The 21,964-nt window shown below is 43.7% G+C and overlaps 1 protein-coding gene across 5 annotated transcripts in view; it reads left to right on the plus strand.

Moving 5' to 3' along the window:
• Dync1i1 (dynein cytoplasmic 1 intermediate chain 1) overlaps positions 1-21,964 on the plus strand; it is a 292,628-nt gene that overhangs the window by 249,475 nt on the left and 21,189 nt on the right. For all 5 annotated transcript variants that reach the window (XM_075953462.1, XM_075953459.1, XM_075953461.1 and 2 more), the window contains one exon: positions 21,779-21,919. In XM_075953462.1, coding sequence (XP_075809577.1) covers positions 21,779-21,919 — 141 coding nt within the window. The remainder of the gene's footprint in view (positions 1-21,778; positions 21,920-21,964) is intronic.

Here is a 21,964-nt window from a genome sequence, read left to right on the forward strand (position 1 = left end):
ACCTGGGTTCACTCTAGAACACTCGTCCAGTGATGGAGGTAGGCAGCTCCCGCATCCCTGGGTTCACTCTAGAACACTCATCCAGTGATGGAGGTAGGCAGCTCCATCGTCTCTGGGTTCACTCTAGAACACTCGTCCAGTGATGAAGATAGGCAGCTCCATCATCTCTGGGTTCACTCTAGAACACTCGTCCAGTGATGAAGATAGGCAGCTCCCGCATCTCTGGGTTCAGGATGCTTGCTCCTGGACAATAACTCCCTGCAATGCCCTCTTCCAAGCAGGAGTGCTCACTCTAGAGATTATTCTAAAACTCTATCTCTTGTGCACTGCCACTCCTTGAGAAGAATGGGACCATGCATCCATCAAACTGCAGTTCATAGGGGACATACCCAATTCACAGAAAGAAGGAATGGAAAGGGGAATCCTGAAGAGGCATCTCGGAGCCTGTGACACCCGAGCGAAGGATAGAAGTAGGGAAAGGGGAATGAAGAGGAAACTCAACCGGGATGACGAGGCTATGGGAGGGCACAGAAGCCTGGGTTGGTTGGTGACTTACTAGCTGCGAATCCACGGTGAGTAGTTTAACCTCCGGTGCTGCACTTTATCCACCTATCACTGTTTCATTGGTGTGTGAAGCTTAAACAGGACAGTGTAAGTGAAGACTTTAGACCATGGTTGAGCACACGAAAAGCATTGCAAGAGGTAGCTACAGTTATTAACATCACTGTTACTAAACACAGTGATGTTCTTGGTGTGGTTTGGATGTTAAAGTGATTACAATTTGATCGTAAATGTTCTCTGAAATCCTTGTATTAAAGATCTGCTCCCAAGATGGCGCCCTTGGGAGGTGGCGCCAAGATGGAGGCCCTTAGCCCTCAGCCATATCTCCCTAAGGGAAACTGTAGGGCTTTAGTCATTCCTTTATCCTTTATGCTTCTTCTCATAGGACCACTGGGTTTTTCTGGCTATGTCCATCCATGACGGGTGCCCCGCTCACCCACTAATAGACCCAAAGCAATGGGGCCAACTAATCATGAGAAGGAAACCTCAAAGGTGTGGGTCAAAATAAGGCTGTGATGTCATTTGATAGAATATACACTTTCTGCTGAAGATGGCAAGGATAGCAGCTTCTGGTGGAATGGGACCTAGCTGTCTTTTGCTTTGTCATACAGTGTCACGGAGGGCACCCGGGATAGCTCTCCTCCCCAGTATTCCCGCACACTGTCAGGCTAACAACTCATAATCAGCTGTGCTTGGGTTCTACACTCGCTCCGCAACACACACCATTGCTCTTTTGTATTTAGTGTGGGGGAGCTGTGCACACTCTCATGGTTCCACTGCATTCATGGTAGGTATTTGATCCATTGGTAGTCTTCACTTCTAGATCTTTCTAGAGCCTTTCTCTCTACGTTACCATACATAAATTTTCTGATGAAACTGGCATTATACCAGTAGTGTCACACAATTTTATAAATACATTGCTATGTGACCTTATCTTTTTTTGTTTATTTTTGAGATTGTTTTTAATTGCTTTTGTCCTTTTCCCTTTCCTAGCCCTCCTATAGAGTACCCCTTCCCACTCTCCTTCAAATTCATGACCTCTTTTTATCAATTGTTATTGCAAGTATAAATATACCTATGTATAGAATATACATAAATATAGACATATAGTATATACTTGCACAAATACATGTATATATTTGTGTATATTGTAGTATATGTCTATATATTCCTTAATATAACCTGTTGGATCCATCCAATGTCACTTGTATGTATGTTTTCAAGGCTGGCTATTAAGCTCTGGAGCAGCAATTGATGTACTGTTCCCTGGGGAGGGCCACCTTTCCTACTTCCAGCCTTGCTCAGTTGCCCATAGATAGCTCCTGGTGTAGAGATAAGGTCTCAGGCACTTTTTCCTACACATTTTATGTGTCCATTGGTGTCATCAACCTCTTGATCAAGCAGTCATGTTGGTGACTCTTCCCAGATGTTTGCTTCTGATGTTTCGAGGAGACGCATTCTCACAGCCAACTCCCTGTCCATCTGGCTCTTCCAATCTTTCGCTCCCTCTTCTGCAATGTTCTCTGAGTCCCGGCTGTGGAGAAGTGTTCCCTGGGACTGGGATCCACAGCTCTGCACACTGACTGGTTGTGTCTTCCTATGGTGGCTTCTGTGTGTGACCTCATCTCATGACTGGGTCCTTCTGCCGACTGTCTGCTTGCTTGCTTGCTTCAATAGTGTGTCCACATTTAAATGTTTAGATCAGCTTGGAATTTCTTTCTGGCTTCAGATCGGAGTGAAGAGTCCTTTCCTCACCCTTCCTGGTGGCAGCAAATCGCCATAGCTCATGCTTCCTGTCACCCTTCAGAGCTGCGCCTTTGCTTTCCCCACAGATCCTGATATCCCAAAGGGAATTTAAATATAACAAGGAAGGAGGAAAAGGTAGTGTTCATCTGATGTAGGTCTACAAGAAGTATATATAAAGATTTTTATTCTTAGAAATCCCAATATTCAGTTCTATTTACAGAAGCTACATATTTAACTTTTTGATTATTTACTGTACAAATGTACATTTTTTTTTCAAAACAGTATTGTTTTGTTTGACTCCATCCCATATTCAATTCATTTTAGTTTGCCCACATCATATGTAACATAAAATAAGTACAATTTGCTCATTAGGAGAAATTACGACTTTATCAACTTTGCATAATACATATTGGAAAACTATCTCATTCTTATAGGGCTTTGTAAAGAATAAATGGATTTTTGTAGTGGAAAAAATAAATAAAATTAATCTATAAAAACTCTCCTTTTTTCTTCCAAAGTGGAGTAACCAGCCTTCCCATAAATCCAGGGCAACCAAACCTCTGTGTTTACTACTGGAAACTCACCAGCTCTGTGGAAGTTTCTGGAAAGGAATGTTGTGGAACTGGCAGAAGATCGAAATAGCTTCTCTCCTGTCCCCTGGTTCACTGGCTTGAACTAAGCCCAAGTCCAAAGCAAGACAGTGTCTGTGTTGTCACCAGCTTCCGCCTTACTTAGGACCTTCCATAAGGATTAAAAACTTGACCTTTTTTTTAAAAGAAATGTGCTGTTTTATTACAAAAAGTCGCACAAAATGAAAATATCTCAGAAAGGAAGCTATGCTAACAATCGCCAACTGAGGAGTTGGAGGAAGACAGGGAAATGTGAGGGGTTTTTTTTCTGCTTGCCTGAGACCAGTGGGAAGGTATTACCAGAACCAATCAAAACTGGCTGACATTAACTAAACCTGAAAATCAGGGCTCCCAGAAGGCCCAGTCACCCTCTAGAAAGCTTGATCAGGACATCTGAGCAGAGCAAGCAGGCACTTAGCAATCTGTCGTTGAGTCATTTTCTTTCCACTCGACCCTACATGGTTCAAAACCAGACCCGAGCAGGATGGACAAGGTAGCATTGGGAAGAGCTCTCCCAGCACCACTGCCCTGGGTGCTGGTCTCTGGTTCCTATCTAGTCCCTGGGGGCACTGTGTTTAATATATTGTATATAAATACACTAAGAAGTGTGAAACATCAAACCTGAGAGATTAGGGAGAAACAAGGGACTTGGGGAGAGGTCAGAGCCACAGATCTTGCTCAGGCCGACTTGACCTCTTCTTGACCCCTTCAGGTTCTGGCTTTCTTCTCTCCTGTGACTTTTTTTTCTCTTCTCCATTGGTCTCTTCTTCAGCCTCTGTTTTGATTCTTGGCTTTGTTGAAATTTGATGAGTTCTTGTGACCACCTTCTCCCTCCAAATTCCTGTTCTCCTCTGGCAGGCCCAGCTGCCCTGCAGGGTGCACCGCGTGGTCAACCCTTGAGCATTATGCTTGCGACGCTTGCCTTCCGCCCATCTGTGAACCTATTTGTGTCTGATTACTTTGATTCCCAGTCTCCCTCTCCCTGTCCTGCTTTAACAGAGGTCAGCAAACGCTGGCCTGTGTTGTTATTTTACTGTTAGAACCATTTCCTTAATGTGGAAGGCTGTGGACCACTGCCATGATCCCGAATGCACACCCGAGAATGTTCTCATTTCCTCTCTTCATTGTGCTTTATGCTAATCTAGATTGCTTACAGATTAGAGTGGCCATGCTCCCCTCTAAGAATGTTCCTTCTCACCCCAAGCCCTCAATGTCTATTGGTAAAACAGCATGTCTTTATTGAGTTTGTGACAAAATCAATATCTCCGAAGAGGGTCTCCATTCATACACTATATCATTTCAGAACATGCCTTCCCCTACAACATACATACAACAGTGTGGGTGTGTAATTGTATGTATGTGTGTGTGTGTATGTGTGTATGTGTATATATGTGTGTACTCTTCACAGGAGTTTTCTTAAGGCAGAAGAAGAAACCCTATGATAGTTTTGCAAAAAGAATATGAAAGTTAAGCAAAACAAGCAAATGTATTTTTCAAGAGGTCTCAATTCTTCAAGAATAACAAAACTACATAGAATTTGGAGATCCTCTGGCCGACCAGAATAGGAGATTTTTACCTGAGGGTGAGAGAGGACAGCAATCTTTGGACCGTTACTTGCAAACTGAAAAATCCCTCCTCTGTTAGCTTCCATATTCATTTTAGAGAACCCTGCCTCCTTTTTCTATCTTTTTGATTCTCCACTCTTCAGGCAAGAGTCTCAGAAATTCAAATGATGCGCGTTTGAATTTGCATGTTAGTCGTAATGTCAAAGGGACTTTACAGACTAGTCAACAGCAAGCTATCTGAGCGACACGACCAAACAGTGTGAACTGGATCGAGGCAGAAAATAAAGAGAGCACAGATGATGGAGGAAGGTCATTGGCTAATAAAGGAACTGCCTTGGCCCATTTTATTGGTTAGAACATAGGTAGGTGGAGTAAACAGAACGGAGTGCTGGGAGGAAGAGGAAGTGAGCTCAGACTCGACAGCTCTCCTCTCGGGAGCAGACGCCTCAGAGAGACGCCATGCTCCCTGCTCCAGGGAAGATGCACGCATGAAGCTCCGACCCAGGATAGACTTAGGCTAGAATCTTCCCCGGTAAGACCGGTGCTACAGTTTATTAGAAATGGGTTGATCAGGATATCAGAATTAGCCAGTAAGGGCTAGAGCTAATGGGCCAAGCAGTGATTAAATGAATACAGTTTGTGTGTTGTTATTTTGGGCATAAGCTAGCCAGGAAGCCAGGGTGCTGGGGACGCAGCCCCACCACCCATATTACTACACACAGAAGCTGAGTTTTAAGAAATAATGATTAGAGGTGGAGAATGTGGCAAGGCTTTTAGAGCCATGAGGATCTGCGTGTGGAGACCTGCGCAGTGCCGGTGCAGTGCTGACTCAATACGGAAACCCTGTCTTCTCATAAGCACTTGTGATGAAGGCTGTAAAACCAGAGTTCAGAGAGCAACATGCTGGAGCAGTGGCAAAGAGCCCCGGCTGCTCTTCCAGACGACCAGTCCCAGCACCCATGTGGGACGCCCCACAATCACCTGTAACTGCAATTCTAGGGGATCTCACCCCTCTTCTGGTCTGTGATCACTGATGCTCACATGGGGGGGGGACTTTAAAAAATAAACCAACCAACAAGGGCATCTGGTTAAGATCTAAGAATCAGCCTTAGACCACTTTGAAGTTCTCCACTTCAAATCCTCTTTTTTTTTCTCAGAAAAGAAAGTTGGCATCCAGAGAAGAGTGAACAGAGTTATTTGTCCCCCCAGTTTTAGCCCTATATTTCCACCTCATAGTCATTATAATCGGGTTCCGAACCAGTGGCCTGAATGTGAGCTAATACCTCAACTACCCATCTACTACTCTTTACGATTTCGTAGTGGACTCAGGCTTGAGCAACTCACTGCATTTGATGGCTCAGTGGTTGGTAATTTTAAGCATCACTCATAGCCACTCAATATAATGCCCATGACTTTAATCGAACAACTAACTGCTTCCCTATTTCCCTCTGAGCTGAGTTTCTTGAGGGCAGGGACATCTCTTCTGTCTCCCTATCTTCCCTACAACTTCCAGTGGGATTGTGATTACACTGTGACATGTGTGGGCTGTTGAATCAAATGATTAGATTAACAATAAGATAAACTAAGAGGTTTTATAGTAACTACAAGTTTATTTCAATTGTGCTCAGACCCCTAAAGACCAAAACACAACTAGGTTCCCAGAGGAGCAGCAAGGCTATTTCTGTCCCCCATCTTTGTTTCATCTCTGCTTTATTTTGCACCTATCAACTCTTCCCCCTGCTCCACTGGTCTCCTTCTGCCCAACCCTTCATGCATGGGGATTTTCACTTGTGCTCATAATGTTTATGAAATAATTTATTTAGCTATAATATTAGCATCATAAATCTTGCAAAAAATAACAATGAAAATAGAAATAAGATTCTACTGAAAAATGAATACATATATTGCTTTCCCTATCTACTCAAAAGAAAATTAAATATGGTCAGTTATTCATTCATGAAATCAGCACTCATGAGAACTTAGTGTGTTCTTAGTGTTCTGCCAGGCTCTGTAACAAAAGCAGAAATGAGCGCCAGGCCTGACATCACCTTACTCACAGTATACTTTTTCTCTACCTTAAATAATGAATAGAAATTCTTTTTTCCTCTGTAAACACAGTATCTCAGTGTAGGTCTGGCCAGCCTGGAACTCACTATGTAGACCTCAAAAATCACAGAGACCCACCTGTCTCTTCCTCTGAGGACTGGGGTTAGAGGTGGTTGCCACCATACGGGGCTGTAAATTCTTTAAGGAACAAAATTCTGGTCAGTATCCCATATTGCCTCACTTTCATTATGATGCAATTTCAATACACATGGAGCAGAACAAAGTGTTGGCATGTTCAACACAGCTATTTACTAAAGGCTTGTATGAGCTGGAGTACCGTGTAACAAAGGCATGAAGACACATGGAGACGGCAGCGCTAATTTTATGGGAAGAGGAAATTGAAAGGAGCAGATAACCTATTCGTGTCATTCACCAGCTGTACAGTTGGCATAAAAACCGAGGTGACAAACAGGTCACTGCTTTAGGGGACATAGAGGGCTAGGATTTTGCAAACCAAGGTCACAACGTTTTCATCAAACAATCCATATGTGATCTCATTTTGCATGTATTTCTTTTGAATGGTTTATAACGAAATTATGATCAGTCTAAGATAGAACATTGGTTCTTTTTAATATTGGCTCCAGTCAACAGTATCCGGTTTGGAATCTCTTCAAAAACATACATGTTCTAGGAGGGTGCATTGCGGCGTGCTACAGTTTAGAACACCGGGTGATGCTAAGCACTAGTCCTTTGGCCATTCCTGAACAGCAAAAGTCACCAAAAAGAAACACAGAGAGGCTAAAAGCATGGCATGCAATAGGCACAAAGAGAGCTGTATTTACATGTTGAGAATTGAAGCAGGAAGGAAAACTGAGTACTTGCTAATGACATAAGACTATACTGAAATATAAATATTTAAGAGAGACTCCCAGAGCATGCCAAGACAATTTCTAAAAAGACTCTAGGACAGGTGACATGATTCAATTACGTCAGGCACCAAGCCTGACAAACCTGCGTTGACTTCTTGGAACCTATATGATGGGAAAAGAGAGCAAATCAACTCCTGAGAGTTATTCTGACCTCCACACATGCAGTACACATACACATGCGTGCATGCATGCATACATACATACATACACGAACATGTGCACAGACATATATGCATGTATATGCATATGCACACATACATACATGTAAAAAGGAACTATACACAGAGGAAGAATTTCTCAAAGTTCTGCACGTGTGGAGATCAGATTATAGGACATGTAGACTCCATGGAGCAGGCAGGAAGGGACAGTTAGTGAGCAGGGGAGAGAATAGTAGGCCCTTCAGGAGGTGGAGGAGGCGGGAACAAGCCCAACAAGCCCTACATGCTGAAGCACACTATAGATTGGAGGTGGGGAGGAATCCCTCAAAAGGCTTGGCCCAGCCATTTCCCCAGTGAAATCGATGGCCACATTTATACCCAGTACTGACCACAGGATCTGTGTCGTGACACTTTCTCAATGTACCTATTTGTGCAGAGCCTGTCATTAGCTCGGCAGGAGGTAAGAATTACTCGATCCGGCTCTCCTGGCTCTCTCCCAACCTCAGCATGAGAGCAGGGGACACGCAGAGTGATGGGTGGGTGCAGCCAACAGGGATTCCTTAAGACCTGCAGCCCTCGGGGAAGAATGAAGGGCACGGGGAGGCTTACACAGACCTGGGGACACAAGTGCCAAGCAAGCATGTCCCCACAGCACAGTCCTAGGCTTGCCATTCTCTCTACCTTCAGTGGGTCGCTCTCAGTGTGCCTCACCTGCGTGGAAGTAGACTGGCCTCTCAAATTCATCCAGTCCTCCCCACCCCCAATTTCAAGCCTCACACTGAAATGTAAAATCTCAGCTAACCACCCGGATCCTAGGCAGAAAGCCCCGCTATTCTCATTCTGTTAGTTTCCTACTAAACTGCAGCTGCGGGCCGCTCACCATATGCAGGGCATTCATTTCAACCATTTGACTTCTTCAGGCAGGGTGATAACATTTGGGATTTCATTTTTGTTTGTCCTACAAGAGTCTTGAGTTTAGGCCAAAAAAGTCCAGGCCCACGATGAATGTGCTTTAGACCTCACTTTCTGTCAGGAGGCCAAGTGGACTTGGAGAGAGGGTGGAGCTGTCTGTGGAGACATGATTTTCAGTTCTGCCCTCTGCCTCTGGAGCCAGGGCTCTGGCGCACAGCCAGCCGCATGGAGAGAAGATTATGGTGTTTTCTAGGTAATTTTAAAGAGGACAAGCCCAAAGCAAAGTCAGGTGGTTTCAAGTCTGCATTGAATTTTTCATGTTCAGGATTTGTCATGAGCCGGGTTTTCGACAGAGCTCATTTTCAGTGATGAAGGGGGCTGGAGTCTCCTGGAGACAGGCATGTTTTGGTTGTTTGCTAATGACCTCTGGTTTTGCTTATGCAGAGTCTTGTTAACAAATTGAAATGTAGCGAAATAAAACATTCTTTCTTCCCTGCTTTCTTTCTTCCTTTTTCTCCCCGTTCTTTCTCTTCTTTTTTAAACAATAGGAATGGTTGCAGTACACTGTCAAAACTGAGCTACAGATATTGGTTATTGTAGCATCATTAACACTGTGCAAAGATAAATTAGTCACTTCGGCAATCACACACATTCTTCAGATCTCCTGTCTGTGCTTTAAACAGAGCCTTCTCCTTGGGTTTGATAGATCCTATTGTTAAGAGAGCTGCAGAAATGTATTCAGAAAGTCTTTGAAATTTTTCCAACTTCGGGAACGTATTCAGCAGTAATTAGCCTTCAAGGCGGCTGCTAAGGGGAGCTTGGCAGGGGGCTGCTCTTGAGTCTAAAAGTGAACCCCAGGCCGAGGCTGAGAGGGTGTCAGCTTTAGGACCCACGCCAGCTCTGCTGAACCAGCCCTGCATGCTGATCCTACCTGCCTCTCACAGGCTCCCATGTTACACACTGAAGCTCTTCTCAAAAGGGAAGCCAAGTAGAGCAGAAGATACAGGGAATGGCAAGACAAAGCCTCAATAAACTCTGAACTCACGTGCAGTAGATAATGCTGAGGTGACCGGCTTGGGCTGTCTCAATGAGCAAACTGATTACCGTGGTCAGTGAGGGCATGAGTTCAAATCCCCAGCACCCCTGTACAAAACCAGACTTGACAGCACGTATCTGGGAGGCAAGGACAGCAGGATCCCAGGGGTTTTGCTCAGCAACCAGTCAAGCCAATCAGTGAGTTCCCGGCTCAGAGACAGACCAGTCTCAAAGAGAGAAAGGGAAAGAGCTATAGGAGAAGACATCTAACATTGACCTCCACGTGTTCAAGCACAGGAATATACACTTCCATGTAGGTACATGCACATACATGCATACACTACACATACAGAACTATTAATCATAAATAGGAAATAACCTTACCCCAGGCACAAGGGACTGTGACAGATCTGCCATCTCCTGGTCAAGGTCAACCAGATCCCTGGGGTAGTTGATATGGAGACCACATCAGCTTCCACTGTCCCTTTCCCTAGAGTGACCTGTTCACTTGTCACACACGGGTGATGGGTATTAGATAAGCCAAGCTGAAATTTTTCAAAAGGTTTTGCTGTCTCAAGAACTTGAGAAGATGATATATGTTTATTCCACCAGACTTGTCCCCTCACCGGAAGGTGCAGTAAAGCTGACGGTAGAACCGCTGTCGCTGTTTGCGAAGGGACGTGTTCAGAAAAGACAGAGGTGGCTGCTCAGAAGCAGAGTGTCTAGTATGGTCAGAGACCCCTCCACGGAGAGGAATTGTCAGTAGAGAAAGCCCAGAGGCGTCCGTGGGTGAGAGAAAAGTGGAATCCTGCGCCGCTTCCCCTTTAAGTTATGAGTTCGTTAGTTTGCCTGAGAAAAGCGTTGTGGGTGGAGAAGTTTCAACAGCAGAAATTTATTTCCTCCCTGCTCTGATACCAAAGGGCAGCTTCTTCTCAGAGTTTCTGTGTAACTGATCGATGGCAGACCTCCCTCTGTGGCTCCAAGTGGTTTCTTCCTCCTGCATGTGTCTGAGTCCTGCTCTCTGCTTATAAACATATTGCTCACATTGGATTACGTTCCCCAAAGTCAAATCTAAACTTAATTACCTGTTAGAAAGCTTTATCTCCAAACACAGCAATCACATTCTAAGGTGCTGGGAACAGGTATTTAATTTTGAAAGCAATGCAATTCTTCCCATAAGGAAAACTGAGGCTACTTCAGTATCCCAGTTTCCCCTTGATTGTGAACCAGAAATGAACCCTGTTAGCAGCATCACAGGCTTCAGAGAACATGTCTTCACCACCCTGGCTCCTGAACCCGAGCACTATATTATCTCCAACACTAACATCCGGGGCAGTAAGATCTTGAGGGAAATGGCGGTTGGTGTAGTGAGGTGGCTCTGACAATTGGCTGTGATGATGGTGAAATTCATCCAGGGTCCCTTACAGATGCTCTGCCCGTGTCCAGCTGCACACAGTGATGACTGGACCCAGGCTCTGGACCATGCATTTTCCTAGCATCGCTGCTCTTCCTGGACAAACACAGGGGACTTTCTTAGGAGAGCTGAGTTCATCTCTTTCACACGTACACACAAATCGTTTGCAATGCAAGAGTTACAAAGGGTTTAACTCTAAAACTAACTTTCATCCGTTTTTAATGGGCTAGAATACACCATATGTTTAACTTCTTTTACTGCTATGGTACAGTGACTACTCCTGGTGAGATTTCCCACACTGATTTGCCGAGTAGCTACGCTGGTTTGTGTTCCCGGCAGCTACGCTGGTTTCCATGGCTTTGCCCCACGTGCTCACCACCATCCTTTTTCTTCTCCTTGGTAGCCATTTGAAATGGGATAAGACAGAATCTTAGTGAAGTTCGGATGTGGATTTTCCTGGCAGGTGGAATGTTGGACGTTTTGTATGCATGTATTGGGCAGTTGTACTTCTTCTGAGAACTGTTTACTCAACTCTCTTGCCCATTTATTGACAGGGTGTTTGGGTTTTGAGCTTTGACTTTTGAGTCACTTCCCACATTCCAGATATTAGTCCCTTGTCAGGGGCACAGCTTGTAGAAACTCTTGAAAGACCAGCATGTCCGCACTGAGCACCATTCATCCCAGCCTTCCTTAGCCAGGTCTATCACTCTCGTCATGTGTCTGTCTGTGACACCCCTTGGCCATCACTCTGGTCCCACTCATCCATTCAGCTCTCCCCATCCTCGGTTCTGCTCTCCTGGTTTACCTTGGCGTAGCCGTCTTCCTCTTAACGACAGTTTTCCTGGCCCTCAACACTTCCTGTAAATAATTCCTGTCCTGACTCCGTATCTGTATTTCTTTTGTCGGTTTAGCTTCAGAGTCATGTCTAGACCCAAATGCGCCGTGTTTAAATTGCCAGTCACATCTTTTCCCCTTGCTCTACTTCTTCTGTCTTCAGCTCAGGTAAAGGTACCAAATACTCAGTCATCCATACTCAGGAAAGATGGAAACTTCACGTTAGATATCTTCAGACACAGTACATGACACATTTATCAGTGCATACTTAATAAATTAGCAGGTATTGTATCAAGAAGTCTTAATATGCCCATGAGCAAAATTATTATTACTTTACTCTGTGGACAAATGCTCAGGCTGACTAGGGCTTTCCCAGGTCTCACCCTGACGTCTCCCCGGGAATAGCACCCTGACGTATGTGACCAGGCTTGCCTTGCTCTCCCCACTTGACTGTCTTCCTTCCCATCTCAGGATCTCTACATCTTTCACAACAGGCTTCCTCACCTGCACTAGATAATACCTTCCTGGACCACATCAGATGGCAACCTGAAAGTCGGTCTTGGGATTCCTTTGGCACCTAACAACTGTAGCCCAGGATCAATACCTGGCTATATACCTGCTCTTTCCTTAGAGTAAACAAGACAAGTAGCCGGCAGTTTTCCAGGGATTTTCAGACAAGGTAAATTCCTTGTTGAGTTTTACCTGGGAATTTTATTTCTCTTCTCTTCAGACAATGCAACTTCTGCACCTCCTTGTAATCCAGTGTGCTCCCTTTCATCCTGGTTTTCTATGTCGCTTGGCTCTGCTTCAGTACCAGATATCAGGGTGGAGGCAAGAGCTATGTAGCCATCTTGTTCTTGGTTGAGTTTTCTGTTGAGTGTTTGTTCTTAATTTTGCAAGATACATAACTTGAAGATGCAGCAGATCTTCTCGGAATAAAGTGTAAAAATGCGTCTCCAGATACATGATCTTCTTTGGACTCATTTCAGGTCCCATTCTCCTTTCTGGATAGTTAGTGCTTGAGAACAGAGTCAGATCTTGACTGCTCCTGATTGTCTAAGGTAGAAAGCCTGCATTCTGTAATTAGACAATCACTACCTGATGTGTGTGCTTTGTAAAAGGAAATTAGGGCGTCTGTGAGTGAGGTGAAGCCTTCTGAAATGGTGTCGTTTAACAATGTGTGTTTCTGCTGCTGTGCTGTTAAATACCAAAAATACTAGAAGGAAAACACACACAATCAAAACTAAAGTTTTAACTTTTGCAAGCAAGACAAGCAAAATTGACTATCTGAGGTTGGTAAGAGTTTGCCAGATAACAGAAAACAGCATCCCCACAAGTCCGAAGGTTTCTTCGCGGCTTTCTGGCAAACTCCATAAGCCAAACCATGTCTGTTTTTTTGTTTGTTTGTTTTTATCTTTATCATCATTTTTTATCCCTTCTCCTCTCCTTTCTTAGAACCAGACCAAAAAAAAAAAAAGAAAAACATTAAAATTGGCTTTTGGTAAAAGCTACCTGTGCTGTCACCAAATTCTGTCCCACTCCACACATTGGCTACGTCCTTTTGAAAAAGCTCAACCATACAGAATACTTTAACTGTGAAGGAAACCACAGACATAATCATAAAGCCATGTTCCCACTCAACCTGTATGCATGCTTCCTGTCGTTCTGCTCCTCAGCACTCCTTCGTGAGCACATGCCTTTGAGCTGCTGAACACGTATGCAGACACGTGTGACTAATCCACATAACTGCAAACACTTTGGGGGCTTAAAATCCACCCAGCTCGCTGGACTTTCTCGTTGTGCAAAAGTAATGGCTTGGGAAATCCTTTCTGTTGCTGTTTCAACCAAAGGGAAGGGCAATGTTAGCCTATATTTTAATGTTCTACTGCACAGATTACCTTCTCAAGCATAGCTTTCTAAATAATATTGTTGAGTGTGGGAAGATACATGCTAGCTGCTTATAAAATTAAAGCTTCCCCCACATCCAGACCCCCTGCTTTAACTACCATTTTACATCTAATATTGAAAGATGAATTAGAACTCATTTTTACCCCAAAGTAGCTGTTGTGAGATTAAACAAATATTGGTCTATCTTGACCAGATTTCTGTGACCTCTTCCCTTTGCAAACTCTCTAGAACAGGAAGTAATCCAAGTGATCACATGGCTATTTCCAATATTCTGAATCACGTCACCTCATGTTGGCCTCACTTTTAGCTCATGTTGGCTTCTTTAATAGAAGAAATTCCGGTTTGGCTAAGTGGGAATAGAATAGTCATCAAATCTGTTGCAAAGATAAGGCTAACTCAAGCAGAATGTTTGAACTTCTGCTTTTTAGGGTTCTCCATTCTGATTCTCATTGAAATTGAAATAAATATGTCAGCTCTATTAGCATTATGTATTACACAAAAGGTATAGTACATTTAATACAGGAGACATAAGCAAGATGAACTATCAAACTTCACCCTTACTCTGAAAATATGCCCAACACGCGCACACAAACACATTCACACACCTAAATGCTATATTCAAATGCAGTGAGATCATCAATAACAGATTAGTTTTGGTAATTGATGAATACCAACTTAGACATTTCAGAAATAAATACACTGGGGGAATCAAAGTAGGACCTATTGTTCTAGATTTGGAATTTGATGTTTTTTAATTTGTACATTTAAAACATTCATTATAAACTCACACTACCACTACCTACACAAGACTGAGCCTCTCAGAAAGGCACCAGCAACAGGGGAAGGATCATGGAACCCTCACCACTCCCTACGGAGCTACTAGACTTTCACAGTTTCTGGATTGGCAGTGGCAGGAGGGCAGGGGGTAGCAACTCCTGAGATATTGTTGCTTAAGTGAGTAAGTCCTCACCCATATCCATGTAAGCAAGCCTAGTTAAACACTGTGTGTTGTGGGAATTCCTTCAGCCAATAGCCTGGTCACCAACAAATTTTAAAAGACATCAAAGTAGGAGGGGCTTTGTGAGAAGAAGAAATAGTTAAGCAGAAGTGTAAAGGGAGCAAAAGGGATTAATGGGGATATATAATTCTAGAGCTTTACATATGTGTATGTGTGCATGTGTGTGTTTGTATCTGTGTTTATAAAATTATGGAAGAATAGATTTTAGCATGTGTATAGGACTGATGATGATATAGGTCAATTGGAAGAAACACAAAGCTCGCTGCTGCACTTCTGGCACTGTATAAAACCAGAGGAGCAGTAGTTCCGGGTCATCCTCAGCTACCCAGTCAGGCCCGTGCAGCCACAGCTACCTGACACTCTGCCTCAGAGAGTCTACATTTGTAATAGTTTGTAAGATCAATGCCACAAACTTCAGGGCTTAAAGTGAAGATTAGTATTTAAAACTATTTCAGTGGAAATATTTTGCGGTGTAACTTACTAGCTAGTAAAATACAGTTGTATAACTTGACATGCAAGTCATAATAAAGAAACAGAACTCAGGCCTGCAAACACTGTCTGACTCCTTTCTCTCTCTAATTCCTCATGGTGTCCAGACACAGATTTAACCAAGCAGATCTACCTGCTTCCAGGTCGGGTCTATTCTCCTCCTTTGCACCTCCTGGGACTCCCTACTCATCTTGACCCTTGTAGGCTTACAGGATGCTTTGGCCTAGCTACCATGCTGTTGAATATGGAGCACCTCAGCCATAGTAGCAATGGCGCTGGAAAACGCGCCACCAGTAAAGGGGACTCTTCTGAACCTGCTCACCCTCTTTTTTCTGTTGCTCCACAATTCCTCCAAGAGAAAGAGAATGTGGCTTGAGAGAAGAGCTGTTGAAGGAATTTGGAGCAACTCAGTTGACCCCAGCGCTGGAGACATAATCCTCCTCTCCGCAACCCGAAAGAACAGCTCGACTGCGTAATGTCTTCACATTGCATCCATAAAATGTGTGCCTCTAGAAGCCCAGTTTCAAAGAACCTCGAGGTCAAGCTCACATTCACAAAAACATCAGTGTGGGAAACACTCCCTTCATGAATGAGGCAAAGCTCGTAGCTTTCCCCGTTGCTTTGAACACTCGCTTACTAGTCAAAACCTGTGAATATGTGTACATTCTTTTTTATGGATAATTGGGCTCTTTATTGGTGGCGCCTCCTGGATCAGGAGGATTCGTCCATGCAAATAAGCTGAAGAGGAAGGCAGAGCCACAAAGAACGCCTTTCATGTGGCTTCGGCTCTCAGGTAGCTGCTACATTTAGACAGAGACAAACGTCAGGTTCCTGGATGTCCACAATCACCCTTCAAATCATTTTAAATCAATTAGTTCAAACACAAGTCCCTGCATTGCTTTTGTTAAGGCCCCCAAACAGCAAACTGGCCTGCCCTACATGTTCTTTTGAGAATAATTTGCCCAGAGCATTGCTAAGCATCAACTCCTGTACCTGAAGACAGCTGTTGTGTGCATTGCTATTTACTAGCAGCCACAGAAGTTAAGGTGACTAGGCGACATTTGGTGCATTCGAAGGGCCTCCAATTAAGTTGCACGCGAAATTTTCCAATGATGGTACTGAACTTGCAACACCTCTCTGGGTCCAAGAGCACTGGTTTCTTTGGTTTGGTTTGTGAGTTTGGTTTATTTGTTTGTTAACCCACTTTCTTTTTATGGTAGGGTCATCCATTCTGTGTGAGGCTGAAGTTTTGGGGTCTTTTGGTTGCTTTTTCTTTTTTAAAGCGATGCTGCGGTCTCACATTCTGATGTTTCCTGGAAGAACTGGCTGGCTCTTTATTTAAATGACTTCACAGGAACCCACAGAACAGTTGTTGGAGGAGATTTTCACGTTACTCCTCTTGGTTGCCATCCTTCTCCTGTAAGAGGATATTGTTTCTAGGTAGCGTCTGTTCCCTTTCCTTCAGCTTCAGAACTCAGGCTTAGAAACTGTATTATTAGTTTTCTGTCCTCTGCCCTACCTATCTGAATAGTATGCCCTATAAAAATACCCCCTCCCCTACAAAAGAAGCGTTTCCAGGTCAGGCACACATTTCTATGTCTGCTTGGAGAGTTCATCATTTAGAAACTAGCCCAACCTCAATAACCACGCATGGTGTTTGAGGCCACTGGGGAATATTGTAACCCAAATCTTTCTATCCCCCCACCCTTCGGAACACTAAATTCTGTTGGGATGCTCGTAGGTCCCCCATAAATGAGGGAGACAAAGGACACGGAGGAAAATGGCCACTTTGGTCTCTGTCATCTCAGCCTGTGTCAAGAACAGGAAATGGTTTCTGAGTTAGCAGGTTGGAGGGCGGCCGGGTCTCCTGGTTGTTCCGAGTAGGCTCTACAGCATAGCCTGGTTCTCAAGTCGTCACTGCAGAATGCTGCATACCGGGAGGTCTTGTTTCTTTAAATAGATTTCACTCTTCCAACTCTCTTAACTCCAATACTGTATTTCTTCTTTTTCAGTTGATCAATGAGAAAAGCTATTACTACCTACTTCCATTATTTTGAATTTCTCAGTTTTGCGTTATTATTTTACTAAGTTGCAAAGTTTGGAAAGCATTTAAAATTGTTTAAGTTTTTTGTAAACTCATGATTCAAATTCTAGGAACACCAAGTAAGATGGATTCTGTAATCACATGTACCACTGAACACTGAACAGCCTTTTAGAAAAACAAACTTTTCTGTATTCTCTGTTTCGTTCCATCTTTGCTGCTGAGTCCCACGGCACATGGCAAAAACCGTCCTAGGATCACAGAGAACCCAGCAATCAGCGCACCATCTTTCCATGTCACACACGAGAAAACTGACATTCAGAAGCACGAGGTGAACCGCTCAAATGCTGTGGTTTCCCCCCCATCTCTCATGACTGGCCCTAGCGTTGCTACTCCCGTCTTTCAGCTGCTCTCCTCGTAGTCCTCACCAGAGGCCCCCAGTCAGAGAACCGGAGTCGAGTCTTTGTGCTCTTGCTCTTTGGATTCTTGCTGCGCTATCCTGGCTAAAGAACAGTTTCCATCCTGGTCATAGCATGGAAGAGAGAATGTTCTTGTCTCCCCAAAACACTCCTCAGAAGTGTGGGCGATATACTCAATAATATTAATAACTGTGATAGGGAAAAAAGCAGCCAGTAATAATTAACTATTTGTACACCTCGTTTAGTGTGCACTTAGTAAATAGTGCTTGAATTGCGTGGGGAGGTAAAGAGCAGGAGAACAGATTTGTTAGTGTGTGTGTGTGTGTGTGTGTGTGTGTGTGTGTGTGTGTGTGTGTGTGTGTGTTTGTGTGTGAAGACTGAAGACGAGGTAGAGGGGCCCCCAGAGGGCTCGCAAACAGAGGATGTACTTAACAGCTAAAAATCCTGAGACCAAAAGCGACCTCCCCTCCTCCACAGCCTGCTTACTTTCCTGAGCTATAATTTTCTTTTCCATAAACACCATCTACCTTACAGAAATTTTATGCGGATTAAGTCAGACAATGTGCGCGGAGCCTGGTCCACAGAAAACCTCCTTTCCTGCCCTCCACATCAGCCGGTGCTAGTCGGCCACTCTGCTTTGTTTGAACATCAGACAATTAGAAGCAAGCTGGGCTGCGTAGCTTCATGTGCTGTGTTGGAATGGGACGCCTGGAGACCCAGAGAAACCTAGTGGGTCGAGGTTTTAGTTCAGTGGCATGGGCCACACATGCACAGGCTGTGGGTGACATTTTCCTTCTCTTTTTGCCGGCACATTGGTAAAGCTAAGCTTGCTATTTGAAAGGGAAGCACACAGGTGAAGGGGATTTGTCTAGTGAAATCTGACTGCTTTGCCAAACACTTTTTATGACAACACACTGGGCAGCAATATTTAGTTAACTAAATGACCTCAGGTGTTTTCTGGAGAAATGTTTAAAATCATGAAGCCCCAGTGACTTTGACACACACCAAGGATAGCGTGAGACTCCTCCTCAACGTTGGCAATGTTAGTTCTCATACCGTCTTTTCACAATCTGTGGTATTCTAAAATCAAAACTCATGCCCTAGTAAGTCATAAAAAGTTTGTGAGCTCTGAAATTTATGTTTCGCAAACTCAAAAGCAGTGTGCTTGGGATTAGATGCTTTCAAGGTCTTTTATGAAAATGTTAATATATTTCATGATATTTAATGCTTAACATACATTTTAATACGTTAAGTATTTGAGGCAGATCATTACTAATGTTATCCTTGGAGACAAAATGAAATAGAATGATGAAATAACGTATTGAACAAAGTGTAATTACTATTCAAAATAATACTAGTGGACAAGTGGCATTTCTGTACCTGCATTTTATGCCTGTGCAGGACATCTGTAGATAGGAGCCCAGATGGTATAGTAATGAGTTCAGTAAGTTTCCCCACCTATGAATTTATTTATCAAGGTTGAACAGAGTCTTTGAAAATGTGAAACTTCTTTCCCTCTCCCGAGCACACACCGACCACAGCCAAGCGTTACTTCCACAGTGACTTTTATAATAGAAGGCTCAGCCTTGGAGGTTAAAGGGAATGAAGAAGCTGTGGAAAGGCAAAAAGAATAGCAGCATTTCAGTCAAGGTGACGGGCAGGGCAAAGCTGAGGTGAGCGGCGTGAAGAAGGGAAGTTATTTCCAGGTGTCTCGAAAGTGACGTCTCCAGAACAGACTCCACTTTTTCCTGAACTTCTCGGTAAAGAAAATATCAGAAAGAAAAAGAACAAACATACTATAAAAATTAACAGAATCGCTTATCCTGGAGATTGTCGCGTCTTCTAGTGACAACTCCCGGGAGAATGACGGTCTAAGCTGGGAGGGGTTTTCACTGATCACAACAATAACGGCAGGTGTGTTGTATATGCTTGGACATGTACCCATATCCACAGTTCTGTGTGCTTAGGTGTACTATCGACGGAATGCATGGGAGAGGACTCGAGAATCTTAAAACACGTTTGTCTTAGCCACCGTTGACTTTAAAAGAAGGGTGCTGTGCTCTCCAACAAATAGTGGCCAGCTAGCTGGAAAATCAAGAATCTGTCGTAACATTTTTTTTCTTATTCAAAGAGTTAGAATGTAATATACACATCTGTCAGGGAAGGATCAAAAAATTATTTTTAATGTATATAAGGGAAATGATACAGTTATAATATTGGGTAGTAAATTGATACCTGGATTTTCTGGAAAAAGTTTGAATTATATAATCCAAACATTGAGAGGAAGATATAAGTAAGCAGCCGATAAGCAAATAATTTTGGCTTCTAATCATATTTCAGACATGAGATTTAGAATATTTTTGTATATAAAAATTATAGAGTAATCATATGCAGGACTATAAGACAAATGTCTAGTTTGTTCCTTTTTGGTGTTTCAATGGCAGATACTGTTTTTCAAATTACACTCTCTCACAAATACCTTTGAAGTTAAAAATTTGGTACATCTATCTTTTATAGAAACGCTCCAAACACACACAAACCCACCCACACACAAACACACACACCCCACTAGCCCAAACTGTGTTGCTTTAAGCTATCTAAATTTTGTTTTCATCAAACCAGTGACTTTTAAATGTCAAGAAACTGCAAATAACGGAAAGAAATCAATTATAGTTACTGCCATAACAAATTGTTGCGTTATATTTAGGTTAAAGAACTGTGGGTTTTCCCGGATTTTCTCCACTTCAGTTTCAGAGCCTGTACTGTGGGCATTCTGCATGCAGAGGCAGCACACATTGGCGGTTCGCTCTGATATTTGGAGCTGATTCCCTACAGATGTGTCTGAATATCCGAAGCAAAAAGGATTTGATTGTTATATTGTATGTTGTCTTTTCTTGATCTTACCACCCTGGCCTGTGTAGGCATTCCACAGAGCCGGAGAAGCGACTACAGACAGCTGACTGGAGGAAGAAGATGAAAATTCCCATTGTTTAGATTTCTGTCAGAGGATATAAGAATAGTTAATTTCTTTTATCTCTGGGGCTTTCATTATCATTTAAATTTCATTTTACATTAATTGATCAGGGATTAGTAAAGCCATTATGCAGAAATTAGAATAAGACAAGCCAGATGGAATGAATAATTCATAAAGTCCAATTACGTTTTATTTCTGGTGTACTTTCAAACTTGCCTCTGACTTCTGTGCTATTTTGATGTGACAATATTCTCTGGAAATCAAGTGTGCCATTTTAATTTATTATATCCCTCTGGAGTGGAGGCATTTGTATGCAGTGGAAGAATGTTCAGTGTTTCCACTCAGAACATCAACTTTAGGGGTCTTAGAAATCCTTAGTGATTTAGAAAGGATGACATATTTTCTGTGTAAGTTAAGAGGTTCTACAATGAGCTTCGTCGTTCCACTTGGTTCAGGTAAACTAACCCTGAAGGTTAGGGGAGGTTAGGATCTCCAATGGCGAGATTCCCACTTTTCTCTAAAAGCTGAAACCCCAAGCTGAAACCCCTTACAGGTATTTGTTCCCTTTCCTCGCCTCAAAGGAAGAGTTAAAATATGAATTTGACCTGCAGTTGGACTGGAAGTGGCCGCCGTTGCTGCAGCGACAAGCGAGGACCACAAGGTGGCAGACGTTGCCTTCGGTGCAGAAGCAGGGCTCCCAGGGACCGCCCGAACTTCGGAGCATCCCAGCGGGTCCAAGCCCCTCGGACCACTGCTGGGTTCAGGCTCCCTGCGACTTGCACAGCTTGGCCCGGCAAGAATTCCGGACTAATGGCAGTCGCGTCCACCTGTCTGGAATGTCGCTTACAACTGTGTCTGAAACCGCCTCACTCCGCGGGTCCCGGCCCCGGGCCCATTGAGAGTATCCCCCACCCCCCGGGATTTATTTATGCCACTGGACAGTTGTAGTCACATGAAAGCTCCGGTTCACCTTCTCGAGGACTTTCATCTCGGGAAGTTTTATGACACTTGGTGAATGTGCAAAGTTTTTAATTAGGCTCTCTAGACAGCCCGAGGCGGCGGCAGCGCCACTAAGTCTTCACGGTCTCTCTGCTTTACAGCACAACAAGCCGCTCTACTCCTTTGAAGACAATGCAGACTATGTGTACGATGTCATGTGGTCCCCTGTGCATCCCGCGCTCTTTGCCTGCGTGGACGGGATGGGGCGCTTGGACCTCTGGAACCTCAACAGTGACACCGAGGTGAGCCGCACAGGCGTCCGGGCCCAGGGCTGGGAGGGGGCAACC

The sequence above is a fragment of the Microtus pennsylvanicus genome, chromosome 19 (assembly GCF_037038515.1).
Source record: "Microtus pennsylvanicus isolate mMicPen1 chromosome 19, mMicPen1.hap1, whole genome shotgun sequence".
Lineage (NCBI taxonomy): Eukaryota > Metazoa > Chordata > Mammalia > Rodentia > Cricetidae > Microtus > Microtus pennsylvanicus.